The sequence below is a fragment of the Pleurodeles waltl genome, chromosome 1_2 (assembly GCF_031143425.1).
Source record: "Pleurodeles waltl isolate 20211129_DDA chromosome 1_2, aPleWal1.hap1.20221129, whole genome shotgun sequence".
Lineage (NCBI taxonomy): Eukaryota > Metazoa > Chordata > Amphibia > Caudata > Salamandridae > Pleurodeles > Pleurodeles waltl.
The window spans coordinates 450,314,697-450,333,745 of record NC_090437.1 but is presented as its reverse complement, the minus strand read 5'-3'; the positions used below and the strand labels follow the sequence as shown (position 1 = coordinate 450,333,745).

At 44.5% G+C, this 19,049-nt stretch overlaps 1 protein-coding gene across 2 annotated transcripts in view; it reads left to right on the top strand.

The window, feature by feature from the left end:
* The window catches only part of IFT74 (intraflagellar transport 74), a 464,653-nt gene that overhangs the window by 350,034 nt on the left and 95,570 nt on the right, over nucleotides 1–19,049 (top strand). For both annotated transcript variants that reach the window (XM_069240788.1, XM_069240779.1), the window contains exon 16: nucleotides 13,061–13,187. In XM_069240788.1, coding sequence (XP_069096889.1) covers nucleotides 13,061–13,187 — 127 coding nt within the window. The remainder of the gene's footprint in view (nucleotides 1–13,060; nucleotides 13,188–19,049) is intronic.

Below are 19,049 nucleotides of genomic sequence, written 5' to 3'. Positions count from 1 at the left end.
AGATATACCACCAGCTGTATTACGAGTCCATTATATCCTATGGAACTCGTAATACGGCTGGTGGTATATCCGTCACTTTACTGTCACTTTTGGGATGGATTAACACCTCCTCCAAAGTTGTAATAACCCCCTAAATCTTTACATCAAATCAGAGCATTTTCATATGGTGACACTTCAAGACGTGATTCCCTTGCTCAAACAACAGGACTATATGTCAGCATTAGACCTCAAGGATGCTTACTTCCACATACCCATACATCCTTCCCACAGGAAATACTTAAGGTTTGTAATCCAAGGCTTACATTACCAATTCAAAGTGTTACAGTTCGGGATAACAACAGCACCAAGGGTATTCACAAAATGCCTTGCAGTAGTAGCTGCTCATATCAGGAGACAGCACATGCACATATTCCCTTACTTAGACGATTGGTTAATAAAAACCAGCACTCAGCAACAGTGTCTTCTACACACAAAATACGTCATAGAAACCCTTCACAAACTAGGGTTCTCTATAAACTACCAAAAATCACATCTACAACCGTGTCAAATACAACAATACTTAGGAGCAACAATCAACACACAAAAAGGGATTGCCACTCCAAGTCCACAAAGGGTACAAGCCTCCCAAAATGTAATACTAAACATGCTCCCAAAGAAACATTATCAGTGAGGTTTGTAATGAAACTTCTAGGCATGATGTCTTCATGCATAGCCATTGTCCCAAACGCAAGACTACACATGTGGCCCTTACAACAGTGCCTAGCAACACAATGGACACAAGCACAGGGTCAACTTCGAGATCTAGTGTTGATAGACCGCCAAACACACTCCTCGCTTCAGTGGTGGAATCCTATAAATTTAAAACAAGGGCAGCCATTCCAAGACCCTGTGCCTCAATACGTGATCACAACAGATGCTTCCCTGATAGGGTGGGGAGCACACCTCAACCAGCACAGTATACAGGGACAATGGGACGCTCTACAAAGGCAATTGCATATAAATCATCTAGAGCTGTTAGCGGTGTTTCTAGCATTGAAAGCATTTCAACCGCTAATAGCCCACAAACACATTCTTGTCAAAACAGACAACATGACAACAATGTATTACCTAAACAAACAAGGAGGGACACACTCATCACAACTGTGTCTCTTAGCACAAAAGATTTGGCATTGGGCGATTCACAATCACATTTGCCTAATAGCACAGTACATCCCAGGAATTCAAAACCAGTTAGCCGACAATCTCAGTCGAGATCACCAACAAACACACAAATGGGAAATTCATCCCCAGATACTACAAACTTACTTTCGAAGCTGGGGAACACCACAAATAGACCTATTCGCAACAAAAGAAAATGCTAAATGCCAAAACTTCGTGTCCAGGTATCCACACCCTCACTCCAAGGGCAATGCGTTATGGATGAGTTGGTCAGGGATATTTGCTTACGCTTTTCCCCCTCTCCCACTCCTTCCATATCTGGTAAACAAATTGAGTCAAAACAAACTCAAACTAATACTAATAGCACCAACCTGGGCTCGCCACCCATGGTACACTATACTACTGGATCTGTCAGTAGTACCTCATATCAAACTACCAAACAGACCAGATCTGTTAACTCAACACAAACAACAGATCAGACACCCGAATCCAGCATCGCTCAATCTAGCAATCTGGCTCCTGAAGTCTTAGAATTTGGACATTTAGACCTTACACAAGAATGTATGGAGGTCATTAAACAAGCTAGAAAACCTACTACAAGACATTGTTACGCAAATAAATGGAAAATATTTGTTTATTACTGCCATAATAATCAAATTCAACCACTACATGCTTCCGCAAAAAACATTGTAAGCTACTTATTACACTTACAAAAATCTAATCTAGCTTTTTCTTCCATTAAAATACATCTCACAGCAATTTCTGCCTATCTGTAGATTACACATTCAACATCACTCTTGAGAATCCCAGTCATCAAGGCATTTATGGAGGGTCTAAAAAGAATCATACCCCCGAGAACACCACCAGTTCCCTCATGGAACCTCAATATTGTATTAACACGACTCATGGGTCCACCATTTGAACCCATGCACTCTTGTGAGATGCAATACTTAACCTGGAAAGTAGCCTTCCTGATAGCTATCACATCTCTTAGAAGAGTAAGTAAAATACAATCATTTACTATACAAGAACCCTTTATACAAATACACAAACTTGAAGTGGTTCTACGCACAAATCCCAAATTCTTACAAAAGTTATATCACCGTTCCACCTAAACCAAACAGTGGAACTCCCAGTCTTTTTTCCACAACAAGACTCAGTAGCCGAAAGAGCCTTACATACATTAGACATCAAAAGAGCACTAATGTATTACATTGATAGAACGAAACAATTTCGCAAATCAAAACAATTGTTTGTAGCCTTCCAAAAACCTCATGCAGGAAATCCAATATCCAAACAAGGCATTGCCAGATGGATAGTGAAATGTATTCAAACCTGCTATGTTAAAGCAAAGAGAGATCTGCCTATTACGCCAAAGGCGCACTCCACTAGAAAGAAAGGCGCCACAATGGCCTTTCTAGGAAATATACCTATGACAGAAATCTGTAAGGCAGCCACATGGTCTACATCTCATACATTCACAAAACATTACTGTGTAGATGTGTTAACAACACAACAAGCCACAGTAGGACAGGCAGTATTATGAACATTATTTCAGACAACTTCAACTACTACAGGCTAAGCCACCGCTTTTGGGGAGATAACTGCTTACTAGTCTATGCACAGCATGTGTATCTGCAGCTACACATTCCATTGAGCGGAAAATGTCACTTGCCCAGTGTACATCTGTTCGTGGCATGAGACGCTGCAGATTCACATGCGCCCTCCCGCCTCCCCGGGAGCCTGTAGCCGTTATAAGTTGATGAAAATTGTACATTATAGCTTGATGAAACTAGTTAATTTGTAAATTTGTAAATATATAACTTTTATTCACATTATGTACATACATACTTACTCCATTGCATGGGCACCTTTACTATATACACAACTCCTACCTCACCCTCTGCGGGAAAAACAATCTAAGATGGAGTCGACACCCATGCGCAGTGGAGCTGAAAGGGAGGAGTCCCTCGGTCTCGTGACTCGAAAAGACTTCTTAGAAGAAAAACAACTTGTAACACTCCGAGCCCAACACTAGATGGCAGGATAATGCACAGCATGTGAATCTGCAGCATCTCACGCCACGAACAGATGTACACTGGGTAAGTGACATTTTCCATATATATTATATAATTATGTATATTTGTATGATTGGTGGTAGATAGGAGTTCGTTTTTTTCACTTCTATTTCAGTGAAATGTCGTATATTGTAAACCTCTTTAGGTTGTTTTCATTATATTTCCTTCTTTTCCTGGGGTAAAAGTGTATTTATGTGCCAAATGATTATTATTGTTGTATTCATTGGGGGCAAGTGTATGTTTTCTCTACACAAGATACACTATTTGTGTTTGTCTTATGATGGTGGTCTGGTTGGACTCTAGATAGTAAGAGCTAGGAGCTGTAGCTCAGTTGTAGCGATTCTTACTTATATTGGTGCAGACTCCGTCAAGGGCAAGGTTTTATTCTCATCTTGGGAGTCAGCAGCAGTTTTTAAATCCTTCTCTTAAAGTTCTGCTCCATGGGAGAATATGCTGATCCGTGTTCCAGCAAGCTAGAACATGCAGTTTCAGTCCCCATATCAGAATATGTAGATTTATCTTCAATAATAAATTTTGTACTAATATCATATTATCATGGATAGACTTTCTTAACCACGTTTTCTGAGTCTTTTATGATGACATCGCTGTTGTCATTCCACAATATTTACGAGATGCTCGTGCATGGACTCACATCTCGGTAAGGGAGCAAGTAGCTTAAATTTAGAGTCTATTTGTTCACCTTTAGCACCGATTGCTCATATTGACATGGTTTGTCTTTATTCCATGTTTTTGATTACTTATGACTACTTATCATCCTGAAGCGATGGTTAAATTAGTAGGGCACCCACGTCTAGAATTAGGTACTTTGACAGTGACACAGGTTGCAAATCTACCTGTGCAAGGAAAGAATACACCCCCTAGACAAAACATCAGACTTAAATTATTATCTTGGAATGTGGCCGGGGTTAGAGCAAAACTGGGGAATCCCGAATGGGGCTCATTTATTGAACAGCATTATATAATTGTATTACAAGAGACTTGGGCTAGGGGACCGGTATTCAGATCAGGGTACATTACTTTTTATATCTGATAGAGACTTCTAGTTGCAGATTCCTTACCTTTGAATTTTCCCCCAGGCATCAAACTGGATCCGGAGATTTTTCTTCAAGCAATACCCTTGCGTGTCGGTAGGTGGCGTCGGTCGACTCCGTAAGCGTCGTGGTCGCCGTGATGATGTCTGGAGTAGTACATAGATGCCGCCCTCGAGCAGTGACATCAGTTCTTTTCTTTCCGAGCCATGCGCTGATCCGGAGAAGAGGTACCTGGCAAATTTTTGGCCGACTTCGAACGTTTTGTCAAGTTTTTTCTGTGCGACTTTGGTGCGTCGAGGATGTCCCCGAAGACTGGGTTCAAGCCTTGGGAGGACTGCCATTGGACGATGTCGGTGACGGATCCTCATCATGTTTGTCTGTGGTGCCTAGAGCGCGACCACGACCCGAAGTCGTGCTCTGAGTGCCGGGCCATGCACCCGAAGGCTTTGAGTTAGCAGTCCCTAAAGCTAATGGCAGCCCAGCACTCGACTCTGCGTAGGTCCCGGTCTCGTTCGAGAGGAGTCATCACCACTTGTCTTCTTCTAAATCCTCGGGTCAAGGTAAGAAGAAGAAGCCGAAGAAGTCCCATCGCTCTCCGACTTTATCCCGTCGCTCGGCCGACGCGATGCGGGAAGAGCATCCACGCACTAGGCCTCTATACTCTGAGCCTGCGTCTGGGTCGGCTCCGTGCTCCCTGAGTTTGCCGGAGCGACCCCCGCCCAACTAAAAGAGTTTTATGAGGCCATGCACCTCATATTTGGGCGGGTCGACTCTGATACAGCGCCTTTGGGCCCAAGGGGTTCGGCTGAGGGGCCTTCGGGTTCCGCGCCGGCGGCTTCGGCCCCAGCCACCGAGGTCACCTCCAGATCCGTGCATGGAACCGCACTGGCGCCGGTCGCACCTTGGAGACCTTCCCCGGTGCCTGGTCGATTATCATCGCTCCTGATGTCAGTGGTGCCCACTATCAACGTCGACCCAATTCTTATCCCTGACAACTCTGAGTCGGAGCGGCCTTCAGCTTTGATGGGGCCTATTCGCCCAGGTCGGATTCGGACCCTTTTTCCTATGGGTATGAATATGAGGAGGAATTGGAGGTGTCCTTGGACCCTTATGAATACCAGGATGACCCTACTATTGACTGGGCACAGGAATTGGGCCAGCCAGTGGTCTCAGTACTTCTCCTGACGCTGGCATGCTGTCTCCTCCTACCATGGCTACGGCGGAGGGAGCAACTTATGGTATGGTGGTCAGGTGATGTCCTTGACCTTGAGCTTCCTACTGTAGAGGTCAGGTCTAATCTCCTGACGGAGGTGCTTAAGCCTGGGGCTTCTACTGCAGAACCCCTTTTGCCATTTAATGAAGCCCTCACCGATGTCCTTTTGGGTACATGGTCCAAACCCAACACAGGGGCTCCTGTGAATTGGACTATCGCACGCCGTCATTGGCCCACTCCGAATGAACCTAAATTCCTGTCCCAACACCCTTAGAGTCTTGTTATCCAGGCTTCCTCTTCTTCAGGCGCGTTCCCTTCTGCTCCCCCGGATAGGGGATCCAAAAGGCTGGAACAGTTTGGCAAGAAGTTGTTTTCTTCCTCCAGTCTCGCGCTGCGGTCTATGAACAATGCATGCCTTTTCGGCCACTATACCCACTCTTTGTGGGATACAGTTGCTCAAGTTCTGCCACAGATACCGGAGGAGGCCAGTGCTATCGTCGCCCAAGCTGTGAACAATGGGAGAGACGCGGCAAAGTTCACAATCCGTTGTGGGCTGGATACGACTGACTCTCTGGGCAGATCAGTTGCTACGACAGTGGCCTTACGGTGCCACGCTTGGTTACATACGTCTGGTTTTTCGGGGGATGTCCAACAGTAACTCATGGACATGCCCTTTGATGGCACCTGTCTCTTCTGAGACAAAGTGGAATCAGCCTTAGAGAGATTCAAGTATTCCTGGGCTACGTCTCGGTCCCTCGTCTTTCCTCGGACCCTCGCCACCCACAGTCCGCTTTTCGCCCCTTTCGTGGACACGGAATGGGCTCCCTGTCGCGTCCTCCACACAGCCTCCGTGCCTCACACGCTGGACAGCCTATGCGCGGCCGAGGACGCGGAATCCCACGTGGCCATTGGACAGGGAACTAGAGGTCTGTCCAGTCCACCTCTGCCCCCGCTGCAGCCTCCAAACCCTCCTAGTCCGTCCCCTCACCCCGTCGAGTTGGTGGCAGGATTCGCCATCACCTGCCCCACTGGGAACATATCACCACGGACGGGTGGGTTTTGCAGATCGTTCGAAAGGGCTACTCCCTCCCTTTCGAATCTGCTCCACCACCCATGCCACCATCCATCAATCACCTTCCAGAGGATCATTTGACGCTTCTCCGCCAAGAAGTCACAGCTCTCTTGGCCATGGGAGCTGTAGAAAAGGTCCCTGCGCCAGAAGTAGGTTGTGGTTGTTATTCCCGCTACTTTCTGATACCAAAAAAGGACAAGGGCTTACGTCCTATCCTAGACCTTCGGGACCTAAACTACTTCCTCAAGAAGGAGAAATTCAAAATGCTCACTCTGCCTAAGGTTCTGTCTGCCTTAGACCCAGGAGACTGGATAGTAGCATTGGACTTGCAGGACGCTTATTTCCACTTCCCCATCCCGCCTGCCCACAGACGTTACCTACGGTACGTCACGAGCACTTTCAGTTTACTGTGCTCCCCTTCGGCCTTACCAGTGCCCCTCGGGTGTTCACGAAAGTGATGGCGGTGGTTGCAGCTCATCTGCGCTGGTTAGGGGTTTCAGTCTTCCCCTACCTCGATGACTAGCCGTTGAAGACGGACTTGCCCCAGAAAGTAGTCTCCCACCTCCGACTACGGTGAACCTCCTGCACACGCTGGGGATCACTATCAATGTGCCGAAGTCATGCCTGACTCCCTCTCAGTCACTCCCTTTTATCAGGGCAGTTCTGGACACAGTGCAGTTTCGGGCTTATCCTCCCGAAAAACGAGTCCAAAACATTCAGGCTATGATTCCGATCTTTCGGCCTTGGTCTTGGGTTTCGGTGAGACTGACTCTGAGGCTGCTGGGCCTCATGGCCTCCTGCATTCTGCTAGTAACACATGCCAGATGGTATATGAGGGCTCTGCAGTGGGACCTGACTTATTTGATGTGTACCTCCTTGTAGCCAATGCATAATTGTCCCTTGCGGCTCCTCACCTTCAAACCTGTCTTTATTGTTGCTATCACCTCTGCTCGCAGGGTGAGTAAGCTAAAGGCCCTTTCCTCAAAACCTGCATACTTGTCTGTGCACCCTGACAAAGTTGTGTGGTGCACTATGACATCCTTTCTTCGTAAGGTGGTTACACCCTTTCATGTAGGCCAGTCCATCACTGTGCCTACTTTCTACGCACCCCCACCTCCTTCCCATGAGGAGGAGAGACTCCACTACCTGGACCCACAAAGAGCGTTGGCATTCTACCTCAATCGTACTAAAGATTTCTGGGTGGACGATCAACTCTTCGTTGGGTTTGTGGATGCGAAAAAAGGGAAGGCAGTGCAAAAGCGTACCATCTCTCGATGGGTACTTCTTTGCATCAAAATGTGCTCCGCTTTGGTCAAAAAGCAACCTCCTGAAGGCTTGCGTGCTCATTCCACCAGAGCAACTGCTGCTTCCACTACGTTAGCTCATGGAGTTCCTGTCCTGGATATCTGCCAGGCTGCTACGTGGGCGTCCCTGTACACGTTTGCTAAGCACTACTGCCTGGACAGTCAGGTCCGTTGAGACGGCTATTTTGGTTGTTACAGGACTTTCTAGTGTGATCTTGGCTCGCAGCACACCACCGAGGATGGCATTGCTTGGGTATCTATTTTAAGGTAAGGAATCTGCAACTAGAAGTCTCTATCAGATGTACAAGTTATTTACCTTCGGTAACGAAATATCTGGTAGAGACATATTCTAGTTGCAGATTCCTTATCGCTCGCCCATCCTCCCCGCTTGCAAACTGATTTCTAGGGATAGGGATTCCCCCTTTCAGGTCCTTAGCTCTGGCGCACCAATCTCAGTGTTCTTAGCGGCTCTGCGCTCTGGTGTGGAAAGTAGTTAAAAGAAACTGACATCACTGCGTGAGGGCGGCGTCTATGTGCTACTCCTGACGTCATCACGGCGACCACGACGCCTGCAAAGTCGACCGACGCCACCTACCGACGCGCCAGGGTATTGCTCGAAGAAAAATCTCCGGATCCAGTCTGACGCCTGGGGGAAAAGTCTAAGGTAAGGAATCTGCAACTAGAATATGTCTCTACCAGATATTTCATTACCAAAGGTAAGTAACTTTTACATCAATGTGGAACCCTCAAATTCTGGAAGGGCTTCTGGGGGGACTGTTGATATGGCAGAGAATGGATCTTTTTACTGGAGTTAATTCCCAGACAGAATTAGAGAATACTGGGAATATTGATAGATACAGGTCCAAGAGAGGGATAGGCCCTATTGCTATTTTTAGTATCTATGTAAGATCAAAAGCTTCTAGGATGGATTCGGAAACTTGTTAGAAGAGTTAGATATTCATCACCATAAAATTATTGCAGGAGACCGCTAAACATTGGGCCCATGAGGACTTGCTGAGTGACTCAAGGAGGTCAGCTTATGTCCCAACCTTTAGCGCCATTGGAATGGCCAAAGTTTCTTCCCAGTAATTGATCTGCTATTAACATATGACCTAAAATTAGTGAACGGGCATACGGCCTCAGATAATCCACCTCATCCAACATTTAAGAGGAAGTGTACCAGCGATATTGATTATATCTTTGTAGATGGCCCCCTGTGGACATCATTGATGGATATGAGGGTGGTACCAAGGTCACATAGTGATCATGATGCCCTAAGTGCTGTCTTTTGTAGTACACCATTTGTGGGCCCAACTCTTCCAGCTAATAAAGGCCAAAGCCAAATTGAAACCACAAGTAATAGAAGGTCTGTAAAATGGCAAAGACTTGCAACTGATGCTAACATGCAAACCCAAATATATAATACATTTGTGGATATCTTAGCCCCATATGTTGACATGGACATTGCCAGAGTAAATTTAGTAGATAGTCATTGTGTAATTATGGATTCCCTTCAACCCCTTTTTACAAAAGCAAGGCAAAGAGGAAGCTATGCACGAAAACCTTTGGGGTTGTATACGGGTAGGTGTAGAATAGCTAAATCTAAACTTCTGGAAACATTCAGAATCAAAGATATAGGGGCCAATCCTGTAGCTAGCAAATGTTTGCAGGACCATCTTGGTACAAGCCACACAAGCATCGGAGAAGGCGCAATGGGAAGAGCTGATAGTTGCCTTAAAGAATGGGAACACCAATGGATTTTGGAAAGTGATTGCAGGGGGTTACTCTTTAGATAATCATTTGGAATCTGTATTGCCTGATGATTGGGTGGTCTATTTTGGGAACCTTTATAAGATGTGGAACAATGAAGAGCATACAATTGAAGTAGGGTCTTCTATATCTGGTACCATGATAATTGATTCGGGGGCCCATTGGAAAACCAAGATGCTCCAAAATGAACTGCTCAGGAAGGATACAGAATGAGAGCTCCCAACTCCATTTAAAATATCAGAAAGATTATAATACTGGTGGCCGCCTCGTATTTAGTAAAGAGGAAATTTACCCAGGCCCTAAAATTAATGAAAGCAGAGAAATCCCTGGGCCTGGATAGTATCCCTGGCAACTTGTTTCTCTCTCAACCTGAGATATGGATCTCTTATTTTAATGCCTTGGGGAATTATGTTATATTTAGAGAATAGATTCCGCCCTCCTGGAAGGGAGCTATTATAGTCCCAATTTACAGAAAGGGATGAAGGGATGCTCCTTCTAATTACAGACTGATTAGTCTGTTAGATAATGGTAAAACAATCTTCAGTAGACAAGTTCTGGCAAGATTGCACTCTTAGATGTCAGAAAAATCTGACTGCTAAGCCGGATGCAGGCCAAAGGTCAGTACTCTGGACTAAGTCCTATGCTTTTTTTTTTTATATGTGGGAAGTTTATTACTACTAGGCGGGAACATCTTTATGTAGCATTAATCGATCTAAGGGTGGCGTTCGGCTTGGTACCAAGGGACAGCCTATGGAAGGTTTTGAAATCCTATGGTATTCCTGTAGAGCTTTGCGAATTCTCCAGTTTCCGCATTCTAACACTTATCCCCAGATTAGGTGGACAAATGGGGTTGACTTAACCCCTAGGATTCCAATAAACCGAGGGTTTCACCAAGGTTGTGTACTAGCTCCAACGTTCTTCAGTGTAGATATAAATGGAGCGGTGGATTGGCAAGCCCAGTATAGACAGGATGCCCCCAGAGTTGCGGGCATGATCATACCAATACTCATATTTGCAGCAGATGATAAACTCCTTATTTCTCGCACGCCATCAGGTTTACAGGTACTGTTGGATAGCTTAACAAACTTTTGCTCTGCTAGAGGCCTCGAGGTGAATCCCTTTAAGTCTAAGTTTATGTCCCTGAACCCTCATAAATCCTTCAGAGGCAGAATGTGGTTGGATGGAGTGTAGTTGGAACAAGTCAAATGCTTTGATTATGTGGGCATTAGACTTGTTGCATACTTATCCTGGGCTCCCCAAGTTGAGAAGAGCAGCCTGTCTCTACATAAAAGATACTCAGTAATAGTAAGGAAGCACAGGAGCACATCCAGTGACACCATTTCTCCTGTGCTTGAAGTTTACAGGGCTATAGCCATAGCCGATGCCTGCTATGGAGCTGAACTTTGGGGATGGATCAATGTGTCCTCTGTGGTTACTACTGAAAATACATTTTTAAGATCACTGTTATACCTCCCACAGAGCACTCCTCTGACTCCTCTTTGTCTAGACCTTTCCTTACAAAGAATTGACCGCGCCATCCATTTAAAACTATTGTTTTCTTGGGTGCGGCTGTGGACTACAGATGAATTGGTCCTTATTGGGACGTTTTGATGGAGTTTATCAGAATTGATACATTTACCCAGACCCCTTGTGCAATTCTATGAAAATTGAAACAAGGATGTGATTTTAGCTGTATATATTTTATTTATTTAATGTATCTCGGGCTGCCATTTGTTATTATCTGACCCTAGTTTTCCTTAACTTGGCGATTAGTCTGTACATGCCACACTTCTTTAGCATTATACAAACTTTTTTGTTGATACTTGGAACTCTGTTTTTTTATCTATTTATTCATATGTATTCATTGAAAATATAGATGTTTTATGTGTGCTTACTTAAAAAAATATAGTAGAATGTATCTATTTTGCGTTTTATGGCCTATGGTCGAAATAAAGTTGTTGATTGAGTGACTCCTTATTAGTGGTTTTTCTCAGGAGTTTTTAGTTGTAAAATATGTTAAGGCTTGCCTACATTCTTTTGCATGTTTGTCTTTTTGCTTTACTCTAGACCAAATTTGTTTTCAGACCATAATTTTAAATGTTATCAATCATGGGTGATGCTGTTCCCATGTTCTTAAGGGTATTATAACTTTTTATAATAATGGTCTTTTACACAATTCTTTTTTACTAAAGACTATGTGCTCCTTCGTATTATTATTATTATGAGTGCATAGTCTTTTCTCCAGCACTAAACCAGTTTTCTTCTGGAGAAAAGACTTGCAATGTGGTTAAATCGCTTATGACACCCAAATGGCATGCTATCATGGATGAGTTTATTTCTTGCTCTCATGTTTTATAGTGTTAGTCACCCGTGGTTACTTCCATAGTTTGGGATGTCGTAGTATATATTCTTATTCTTCCTCATTATTATTCTCATCTGGTCTTTTTGTCTGGTCCAGGACCGGTTTTACAAATACTTATAGATTTATAGAGTCTCAGTTCGCAGTCCATCCTCCAGGTTATTATGCTTTGACATCTGATTCTAAAGTAAGTTATCTGCAGCCAGATGTCTCTATCGGATGAACAAGTTACATACCTTCGATAACGCATGGTCTGATAGAGACAGGATCTAGCCGCAGATTCCTTAACCACCCTTTTCTCCTCCCTGCTCTGCGAACTGAATTCCTCTTTTGTCTCAGAGGATTTATTTTTTAAATCATCATCTAGAATTCAGAATTCTGTGATTATTTGACACAATGGTGTCCTTTTTTCAAAGCACACTGTTTCTTTCGATAGGCAGTTTCTTTGTGTGGCTCCACGTTTTGAGTGTGGAAAATAGAGAGTTATATGGACTCCACTTACGTCACATCCGGTGGACGACGTCGATACGGAGTCGCGTGATGCCCTCAACGGACGTGCAAACGTACTATGGAGGGAAAACGTTTCTGGATCCAGGCTGGCGCCTGGGGAGTTTCTAAAGTACGGAATCTACGGCTAGATCCTCTCTCTTCCAGATAATGCGTTACCGAAGGTAAGTAAATTGTTCTTCATGTATATTTTTGTATATCTGCAACTTCAATACAATTAATTAAAAGACATTTGAAACTGAATTCATTAGTGTGCATTCTGCATAGTAAATTTCGAATAGCTGTTTTTTGGCTAAATTTTTATAGTTTCTCTGGACTGATTGACTTTCCTAGCGGCTGTGTAAAATAAACTTCTGCTGTTTGCTATTGCCTATTGGAATTCAGTGGTAAAGAATGCAAACATTCCTCAAATGATGCTTTGTTGGTTCGCATTGGCTTGATCACTGCTATTGTGTACACATTTCAAAATAAAGGCATTCTACAAAGACAACATTAGTCTAGGTCCTGATGTTTAAGCAAGTAACTTTTTCTTTTCGGTTCAATGCAGAACATGACTCGCATGAAACAAATTTCAAACATCACTGCTCATGAACTGAAAATCATGCAAGAAGATCTCAATTTTAAAGAGACAGAAATGCACAAGTCTCAGAGTACAGCAAAGAACTTGTCTACAGGTATGAATTTGTGACTTTTGATGTGTCTGCATTCCCTTTTTTGCAGTCCTGCTGTAGACAGTCCCATTAGCATGTCATAGACTGTATTGCTGTTCTGTGTGTTTGTCCCTCCCCAGGAACATAGTTTATTTTGATTTACTGGAGAGTAGTTTTGCCATGCTGATGTCATGGAACTACTTATTTTTATTATTTCAGTAGTAGTAGCACTCCATTCTGGGGAGCACAGATCTTGGTCTTCAGAGTGTGCTCGCCCTATTACATTAATCCCTCCAGTTCACCCAGCATCTCCTCTCCCACCTTCCCTTCTGATGCTCCTCTGTGGCACGACAGTTGCCATATTGCACCTGTGATGTCCTGGATGTTGCCCTGCTGTTTAAACTAATGCTGGCATTCTCCATTGTGGTTGCAGCTATTCGTACAAGATCACTGTCTTTATATATTACATACCACTTATTCACGAGCCTCTATAGTGCTTTCTATAAATATTATTGTTGCCACCATATTTGATAAGGAGAGAGAGACAAGCTCAAAATGAGACGTAGTGCTTCAGCTCCTATCATAATGGGCATGTTTAAAACTTTACGGAGAGCATGAAATTAATAACTGCCAATAAATATAACGCTGGATATCTGTAAGTAGTAAAAAGCATTACTTCAGCTAGGTAGGCCTTCAACAGTGAACCACCTGTGAAAGCTGTATTGTAGATTGCGCATAACAGACAGCACAAGCTGTCTGGTTGCGAAAGACATTGTGGTGGGTTTACCAAGAACATACAGGATGCAGCATAACTTTCAATTGGTTGGCGTGCATGTGTTTCCAGCTGTTTCCCTCATGCACTGTTCCTGCCACATTGCTCTTAGATGTGCTGTATAGCAGACACACTGCTGTTCAGCGTAGCAAAAAGCATTGGCAAAGTCAATTTGGTCTTATTGGTGAAACCTATTGATTTTGCCAAAGCTTGTTTTATTTGAATCTGCTAATAGCATGTGTGTCCTGGAGAGTGTCTCATTGGTGTGACTAGTAAAATTCACGGTCCCTTCAAGCATCACACCAAAATAGTAATATGATGCTACTTTCTCCAGTTTTGAATTAATGATATACTATATAAATTAAACTTATGCTTACATTTCTGCATCATCTTAGTTGTTATATTAACTATAAGCCCAGACCTTCCAACTTATAAATACATTTTGCCGTGTGAGACAGGGGCATGCCCTTCAAGAGGTTGTGGGGTTTTATGCTTAGGTCCATCTGCCTTGTGCCCTGTCCCCATCAACCTTCTGGCTCCTCAAGTAAAACACCTTATAATGGACTTCGCTGCTTACAGCCTCCAAAGAGGAGCTGCACATCCACACTGTTCAGTCGTTTCCACCTCCTCTTGCCTGCCACCATGTAATTTTGGCTCCCTACCATGTGACCATGTGAAGAGAGGCAAAATAGTGTGACACAAGTTGGCATCATGTGAGTTGACAGGTCTGTGGGCCTGTTCGTTTTACAGTAATTTCCAAGGCCTTTAACTGCCTCTGCAGCCCAATGTGTGTACGAATCAGGATGACCCAGTTACCTTCATAAAAGAGATAATTTACTGGTGCACCATTTAATTTGGGGGACATAACATAAGCTTTCCATAAAGTGGAGGGGATGTTGTGTATAAACAAGGGAAACTGCAATTTATTTATTTGATTTGTTAACCCCTTTGCTGTCAGGCCTTTTCCCCGTCAGGTGCCAGGCCTTTTTTGGCTATTTGGGGCAGGGTGCGCTTAGGCCCTCATAACTTTTTGTCCACATAAGCTACCCACGCCAAATTTGCGTCCTTTTTTTTCCAACATCCTAGGAATTCTAGAGGTACTCAGACTTTGTGGGTTCCACTGAAGGAGGCCAAGAAATTAGCCAAAATACAGTGAAAATGTAGTTTAAAAAAGAAAAATGAGAAAAAAGGGCTGCAGAAGAAGGCTTGTGATTTTTCCCCTGACAATTGCATCAACAAATGGGTTGTGGTGCTAAAATCACCAGCTTCCCAGCTTTCAGGAACAGGCAGACTTGAATCAGAAAACCCAATTTTTCAACACAATTTTGGCATTTTACTGAGACATACCCCATTTTTACGATTTCTTGTGCTTTCAGCCTCCTTCCAGTCAGTGACAGAATGGGTGTGAAACCAATGCTGGATCCCAGAAACCTAAACATTTCTGAAAAGTAGACAAAATTCTGAATTTAGCAATGGGTAATTTGTGTAGAACCTACAAGGGTTTCCTAAAGAAAATAACAACTGAGAGAAAAAAATATTGAAATTGAGGTGAAACAAACAGCCATTTTTCTCTACATTTTACTCTGTAACTCTTTCCTGCGATGTCAGATGTTTTAAATCAATATACCGTTAAGTCTGCTGGACTCTTCTGGTTGCGGGGATATTTAGGGCTTGTAGGTTCATCAAGAACCCTAGGTGCCCAAAGCCAATAAATGAGCTGCACCTTGCTGTAGGTTTTCATTCTATACCGGGTATACAGCAATTCATTTGCTGAAATATAAACAGTGAAAAATAGGTATCAAGAAAACCTTTGTATTTCCAAAATGGGCACTAGATAAGGTATTGAGGAGCAGTGGTTATTTGCACATCTTTGAATTCCGGGGTGCCCATACTAGCATGTGAATTACAGGGCATTTCTCAAATATACCTCTTTTTTACTCACTCTCTTATATTTGGAAGGAAAAAATGTAGAGAAAGACATAGCAATAACACTTGTTTTGCTATTCTATGTTCCCCCAAGTCTCCCGATAAAAATGGTACCTCACTTGTATGGGTAGGCCTAGCAACCGCGAAAGGAAATGGCCCAAGACATAACGTGGACACATCACATTTTTCCTCAGAAAACAGAGGTGTTTTTAACAAAGTGCCTACCTGTGGATTTTGAACTCTAGCTCAGCCAGCACCTGGGGAAACCTAGCAAACCAATGCATTTTAGAAAACTAGACACCTAAGGGAATCCAAAATGGGGTGACTTGTGGGGCTCTGTCCAAGTTCTGTTACCCAGAATCCTTTGCAAACCTCAAAATTTGGCCAAAAAAAACACTTTTTCCTCTCATTTCGGTGACATAAAGTTCTGGAATCTGAGAGGAGCCACATCTTTACTTCCACCCAGCGTTCCCCCAAGTCTCCTGATACAAATGGTACCTCACTTGTGTGGGTAGGCCTAGCGCCCACGAAAGGAAATGGCCCAAAACACAACGTGGACACATCACATTTTTTCACAGAAAACAGAGGTGTTTTTTACAAAGTGCCTGCCTGTGGATTGTGGCCTCTAGCTCAGCCGGCACCCGGGGAAACCTAGCAAACCAGCGCATTTTTTTTAAACTAGACACCTAGGGGAATCCAAAATGGGGTGACTTGTGGGGCTCTGACCAGGTTATGTTACCCAGAATCCTTTGCAAACCTCAAAATTTGGCCAAAAAAACACCTTTTCCTCTCATTTTCGGTGACAGAAAGTTCTGGAATCAGAGAGGAGCCACAAATTTCCTTCCACTCAGCGTTCCTCCAAGTCTCCCGATAAAAATGGTACCTCACTTTTGTGGGTGGGCCTACTGCCTGCGAAAGGAAATGCCCCAAAACACTATCTTAACACATCAAAATTATCAAATACAAAACTACCTGTTTTTGCAGGGGGGCACCTGCGTTTTTGGTCCTGGGCTCAGCAGCCTTCTAGGGAAACCTACCAAACCCAGAAATTTCTGAAAACTTGAGAACCGAGGGAGTCCAGTGAGGTGTGACTTGAATGGATCCCCCAGTGTTTTCTTACCCAGAATCCTCAGCAAACCTCAAATTTAGCTAAAAAATCACATTTTTCCCACATTTCTGTGTGGGATCACCACACTGAGACACATTTCATACCACCCAATGTTCCCCTCAGTCTCCCGGTAAAAATGATACCTCATTTGTGTAGGTGGGCCAAGTGCTTGTGAAAGGGAAGAGCCAAAAACATGTCGATATTGAGGGGGAAAAAGGGGGCCCAAAATGGCAGTTTGCAAAAAAACATTTTTAGGCTGACAAGTGCAGCAGAATTTTTATCAGTATAAATGAGACAATGCTGGGTGGTAGGATTTGTGGATTCCTGCAGATTCCGGAAGGTTCCATCACAAAAACGTGGGAAAAATGTGTGATTTCCAGCAAAGTTGGAGGTTTGCAGGGGATTGTGGGTACAGAAATGGTGCGGGTGCATGTGAAACACACCACCCTGGAATCACCCAGATGTTTAGTTTTCAGATGTGTCTAGGACTTGTGGATTTTTCTACATGGCAGCGTCCCAAAATCCATAAAGTGCAGCCCTCACCATTCCAAGTGGGACGATTTTGAGAGTAAGCCAAGCTCTCATGGCCCAAATGTAAAACTAAAACCCCAAATAATCAAATGTCTTCTTGCTTGCTGTGGGATAAGATGTTTTAGAGTGCGGGGGAGAGCTGAAAGACTGTTACCCCCTTCAGTTGAGGTGGGGGCATAGCCAGTCCCATACTGGTTGGTAGCCACCACCCCAATATATATATATTTTTTTTAATTCCCTGGCATCTAGTAAACTTTCTGCCTCCCCGGGGTGTGGATCAGGGGTAATTGCCCCATTTGCCCACTGGTGGGCAGAACAACTTTGGCCCCATTTATTTGGGGTTTGGGTATGGCCATACCCCCACCCTTTTATTTTTTTTTAAAAACTGCCTCTGGTGGGCTTTCTGCCCCCCCTTGGGGGCAGATGGGCCTTCCAAAAATAGGCCCATCTGCCCCCAATGGGGGGCAGATATGGCCAACAGTAATGTGCCCCCACGGGTAGCGACCCTTACCCAAGGGGCTGGCCCCCTAAAGAAAACACACGCATACGCACACCCCAATCCCTGGTCCCTAAGTGGTTTCTGCCCCCATGGGGGCAGATTTGCCTAACAAAAATCGTCTGATCTGCCCCCAAGGGGGGCAGAAATGGTCTAAATACAATTTTCCCCCCAGGGGAGCGACCCTTGCCTAATGGGTCGCTCCACATCTCTAAAAAAATATATATTTGCCCTGGCGCCTAGAGGTTTCTGCCCCCAATGGCCTAATAACAATAGGCAGAAATGGCCTAAAATAAATTTGCTCACCTGCACCACCCCCCCCCGGGGAGCGACACTTGCCTACGGGGTCACTCCCCTTGCGTAACATTGGCGCAAAAAAAAAGATCCCCGGTGCCTAGTGGTTTCTGCCCCCCTTGGGGCAGATTGACCTAAATTCGACCGATCTGCCCCCAAGGGGGGCAGAAATGGCCTAAAATAAATTTACCCCCCTGCCACCCCACCCACTTAGGGATCGACCGTTGCCTACGGGGTCGCACCCCTTGCGTGACATTGGCGCAAAAAAAAAAGATGCCCGGTGCCTAGTGGTTTCTGCTCCCCTTGGGGGCAGATTGACCTAAAATTGGCCGATATGCCCCCAAAGGGGGCAGAAATGGCCTAAATACAATTTGCCCCTCCAGGGGAGCGACCCTTGCCTAAGGGGTCGCTCCCCATCTGTAAAACAACAACAGCAACAAAATCCCCGGTGCCTAGTGGTTTCTGCACCCCTTGGGGGCAGATCGGCCTAATTAAAATAGGCTGATCTGTCGCCAAGGGGGGCAGAAATGGCCTAAATTTTTATTTGCCCCCTAGGTGAGCGACCCCTGCCTAAGGGGTCGCTCCCCACCTGTACAAAAAAAAAAAAATGATCCTTGGTGCCTAGAGGTTTCTGCCCCCCCGGGGACAGATCGGCTTAATAATAGGCTGATCCAAATGCCCCCCTGGGGAGCGACCCTTATGCCAATTTCCAGTAAAGAATAAGTCCCTGGAATCTAGTGGGCATTTCAAAAGCCGGAT